Source organism: Sinocyclocheilus anshuiensis, unplaced genomic scaffold, assembly GCF_001515605.1.
Source record: "Sinocyclocheilus anshuiensis isolate Anshui unplaced genomic scaffold, SAMN03320099.WGS_v1.1 scaffold1993, whole genome shotgun sequence".
Lineage (NCBI taxonomy): Eukaryota > Metazoa > Chordata > Actinopteri > Cypriniformes > Cyprinidae > Sinocyclocheilus > Sinocyclocheilus anshuiensis.
This window is the reverse complement of record NW_015540847.1, coordinates 335,744-340,899: the sequence shown is the minus strand read 5'-3', so window position 1 is coordinate 340,899 and position 5,156 is coordinate 335,744. Positions and strand designations below refer to the sequence as shown.

At 40.7% G+C, this 5,156-nt stretch overlaps 1 protein-coding gene across 1 annotated transcript in view; it reads right to left on the bottom strand.

Moving 5' to 3' along the window:
• Positions 1–4,293: 4,293 nt before the first annotated feature.
• The window catches only part of LOC107687609 (disintegrin and metalloproteinase domain-containing protein 10-like), a 20,029-nt gene continuing 19,166 nt past the window's right edge, over positions 4,294–5,156 (bottom strand). Inside the window, 1 exon segment of the mRNA XM_016485003.1 lies at positions 4,294–4,850. Within this exon segment, the coding sequence (XP_016340489.1) occupies positions 4,704–4,850 (147 nt within the window). The 3' untranslated portion in view covers positions 4,294–4,703.

The following is a 5,156-nucleotide window of genomic DNA, read 5'->3' as shown; positions in this document are numbered from 1 at the left end:
AATGGGCGGGGCAAAATAGGCAGCGGTGTAGAATCAGTGGGCAGGGCTAAACAGGAAGTGACGTAGAATCGATGGGCGGGGTTAAACAGGCAGTGATGTCGAGGCATTGGTCTTTTTCTGCATAGGAGGCATTTATCCACACTAGGGATGTAACGATTACCGGTTTTATGATAAATCATGATAAAAATTCCCCACGGTTAGTATTACCTTTTCATCTTTTAATTATCATTAAAACCGTATTAGATTACCGTGCTTTGAACAACTCGCGATAAATAAATACTGTCCAGCATAAAGCACAGTTTTAAGAAACAGTCTCACGTGCGCACAGCAGCAGAGTAGTTTCGTTTTGAGTGAAAACAGGGTGGAAAAGCTGGGAGGTTTTAAAAGAGTGCTAAGGGAATTGTACAAATGAAAATATGAATGAATTAATTATATGAATGTACCTCTGAAAGTTTTCAGAAACGATTCTATAGCATTTTGTTTTCATCTTCGCTCCATGTAATACCTAAAGGAAGTGTTCTTAATCGCAATACTGCTTTGTCCACGGAGTTTACAGGAAACTGCTCTAATTCAGCTTTTCCATCAGCGCCACCTGCTGTCAGCAAGTGGATTTACAGAGACTTATATTTACATTCAGCCTGTGTGCAGGTTCTGCCCTGCTGTAAATTTTGACCGGTAGATGAAAAACAAGCTTATGTGGATTCTACACATTTAAATAATTCAGATAAGTTATCTAGAATTATTTATGGAGCACATATAATCAATATAATCATTTAATAATCAATTATGATTTTGACATATCTTTTCTTTATTTAAAGGCTGATTTACCTTTTTACCTTTTTATGAAACTTTTTCAAAGCTTTATTTGAACATTTACATTAGATATTTCAACATGCTATTAAACTGTTGTCAGTCAAGTTGTCATTTAAAATCCGAACATCATTGGTAATGTTATTGTTTTAGTGATTATGCAAACAAAAAGTCATTTTATTTGTTGTTTGTTAAATATAAAATATAAAACTTGAAGTGATTTATGTGTCTGTACTTTTTTAACATCTCCTGCACATCTGAAGTGATAATACCGCAGAGAGACAAACACACAGATTCAGCACACGCGCAGAGAGACAAACAGATTCAGCACACGCGCAGAGAGAAAAACAGATTCAGCACACGCGCAGAGGCAAACACAGATTCACCACACGCGCAGAGAGACAAACACACAGATTCAGCACACGCGCAGAGAAACAAACACACACAGATTCAGCACACGCACAGAGACAAACAGATTCAGCACACGCGCAGAGACAAACACAGATTAACCACACGCGCAGAGACAAACACACAGATTCAGCACACACGCAGAGACAAACACAGATTAAGCACACGCGCAGAGGCAAATACAGATTCAGCACATGCGCAGAGACAAACACAGATTCACCACACGCGCAGAGAGACAAACACACAGATTCAGCACACGCACAGAGAAACACACACACACAGATCCCTGGGCGTGTGAACGCTGCAGATCTTAATGAATCCGGCCATGAGCATGATGAGAGCAATTCCCATAAGCAGAACCGCCCACCAGTGAGCCTGAGACACAAACACAGAATAAACACAAGTGCAGAGAGACAAACACGCGCAGAGAAAAACACAGATTCAGCACACGCGCAGAGAAAAACACAGATTCAGCACACGCGCAGAAACAAGCACACACAGATTCAGCACACGCGCAGAGAGACACAGATTCAGCACAGATTCAGCACACGCGCAGAGAAACAAACACACACAGATTCAGCACACGTGCAGAGCGACACACAGATTCAGCACACGTGCAGAGAGACACACAGATTCAGCACACGCGCAGAGAAACAAACACACACAGATTCAGCACACGTGCAGAGCGACACACAGATTCAGCACACGTGCAGAGAGACACACAGATTCAGCACACGCGCAGAGAGACAAACACACAGATTCAGCACCGCAGCAACACAGAAAAAGCACAGATTCAGCACACGCGCAGAGAAACAAACACACAGATTCAGCACACGCGCAGAGAGACACAGATTCAGCACAGATTCAGCACACGCGCAGAGAGACAAACAGACAGATTCAGTACACGCGTAGAGACAAACACACAGATTCAGCACACGTGCAGAGAGACAAACACACAGATTCAGCACCCGCGCAGAGAAACAAACACACAGATTCAGCACACGCGCAGAGAAACAAACACACAGATTCAGCACACGTGCAGAGACAAACACACAGATTCAGCACACACGCAGAGACAAACACAGATTCAGCACACGCGCAGAGAAACAAACACACAAATACAGTTCGTATTATTATTATTTCTAAGATTAGTATTATAATAACACTACTCTGTAAAATAAAAAAAAAACATTTTATAATTTGCATATTTTATTTTACACTTACATAATTAATACTTACAGTTAATTTCTTCAATTGTAAGCGTTAAAGATTTTATTTTGGCAGAAAACTGCAGGGAGACCAAACGCATCTCATTACAAATCTACATGCTTGAAAGTGTGAACTGCTGTAATCATTTGTCCACAAAAATGTTGGAAATTGTAAAAGTGTAAAGTTGCATTGCAAAAATGTATGTTAACCTTGCAGCACATGCAGGGATTGAGTTTGCTGCATTTACTGTGAAGTGAGATGCTGAAAACTGGATATAAACACTTGAATACTGCACTTCACTCTGAAACACACAGCATATTTTTATTTAATTAAAACACACACTGCGGCGTGTTGAGAGGAGAGAGTGAGAAAGAACAGCTGGTATCAGTGTATCTATACTACATAAAACCACTACTGACACAATTTCAAACGTCTCAATACTGACATGCATGGAAACGGGTCTTTCTGACAATGTCAGTGAGGAGGTGCGTTACCTGGCAGTGGTTTAGGAGGAGGCAGTTTGGGGTTGCTGCTGGGCGTGTGAACGCTGCAGATCTTAATGAATCCGGCCATGAGCATGATGAGAGCAATTCCCATAAGCAGAACCGCCCACCAGTGAGCCTGAGACACAAACACAGAATAAACACAAGTGCAGAGAGACAAACACGCGCAGAGAAAAACACAGATTCAGCACACGCGCAGAGAAAAACACAGATTCAGCACACGCGCAGAGAAACACTCAGCACACGCGCAGAGAGACAAACACACAGATTCAGCACACGCGCAGAGAGACAAACAGACAGATTCAGTACACGCGTAGAGACAAACACACAGATTCAGCACACGTGCAGAGAGACAAACACACAGATTCAGCATACGCACAGAGACAAACAGATTCAGCACACGTACAGAGGCAAACACAGATTCAGCACATGCGCAGAGACAAACACAGATTCACCAAACACGCAGAGACAAACACAAAGATTCAGCACACGCGCAGAGAAACAAACACACACAGATTCAGCACACGCGCAGTAGGGTTGTGATGGTGAGGAAATATTCCCACCGGTTAACCGACGTGTGACAACACCGGCATCAACGTTGGGGCGGGGGCGTTCCCTCTTTTCCTCGCTTTTAAATAGCTTGTAAAAGCGGCGTGCGCATTTTACTTTCACTTTGAAATAGCGGCAATTCGGCGTAAAGCAATTGTTCGTTTTTAGTTCGTTTGAATTTCCCCTCTTTTCCTCGCTTTCCGTCGCTTTTAAATAGCTTGCTCGCCGTGCGCATTTTACTTTCACTTTTGAATTAGCGGCAGTCCAACAAAATCAGGGGCATAACATTTGAAAATGTTCGTTAAATTTTGACCATAGTCAAAGTATTTTGTCAGCTGAAACTCTGATTGGGATTATAATAATAATAATATTCACAGGGATACAATGTTTATTCTTGGGATATAAATAATTTTATGTATCACAGAAATATACTTCTATTATAATACAACTAAAGTGTTAAATAAAAAAATAAACATTGAAAAAATATAGTTTTTTTGTTGCAAAGCAAAAAAATCAGAGGCATAAAATTTGAGTTTATTTACTTTTGACTATAGTCAAACTATTTTGTTATCAACTGAAACTGAAGCTCTGATTGGGATAATAATAATAATAATAAATATTATTATAATATCCCAATAATAAACATTATATACTACTAAATACAGTTCGTATTATTATTATTTCTAAGATTAGTATTATAATAACACTACTCTGTAAAATAAAAAAAAAACATTTTATAATTTGCATATTTTATTTTACACTTACATAATTAATACTTACAGTTAATTTCTTCAATTGTAAGCGTTAAAGATTTTATTTTGGCAGAAAACTGCAGGGAGACCAAACGCATCTCATTACAAATCTACATGCTTGAAAGTGTGAACTGCTGTAATCATTTGTCCACAAAAATGTTGGAAATTGTAAAAGTGTAAAGTTGCATTGCAAAAATGTATGTTAACCTTGCAGCACATGCAGGGATTGAGTTTGCTGCATTTACTGTGAAGTGAGATGCTGAAAACTGGATATAAACACTTGAATACTGCACTTCACTCTGAAACACACAGCATATTTTTATTTAATTAAAACACACACTGCGGCGTGTTGAGAGGAGAGAGTGAGAAAGAACAGCTGGTATCAGTGTATCTATACTACATAAAACCACTACTGACACAATTTCAAACGTCTCAATACTGACATGCATGGAAACGGGTCTTTCTGACAATGTCAGTGAGGAGGTGCGTTACCTGGCAGTGGTTTAGGAGGAGGCAGTTTGGGGTTGCTGCTGGGCGTGTGAACGCTGCAGATCTTAATGAATCCGGCCATGAGCATGATGAGAGCAATTCCCATAAGCAGAACCGCCCACCAGTGAGCCTGAGACACAAACACAGAATAAACACAAGTGCAGAGAGACAAACACGCGCAGAGAAAAACACAGATTCAGCACACGCGCAGAGAAAAACACAGATTCAGCACACGCGCAGAGAAACACACGCGTAGAGCGCGTAGAGACAAACACACAGATTCAGCACACGCGCAGAGACAAACACACAGATTCAGCAAGAGACAAACGAGACAAACACAGATTCAGCACACGCGCAGAAACAAGCACACACAGATTCAGCACACGCGCAGAGAGACACAGATTCAGCACAGATTCAGCACACGCGCAGAGAAACA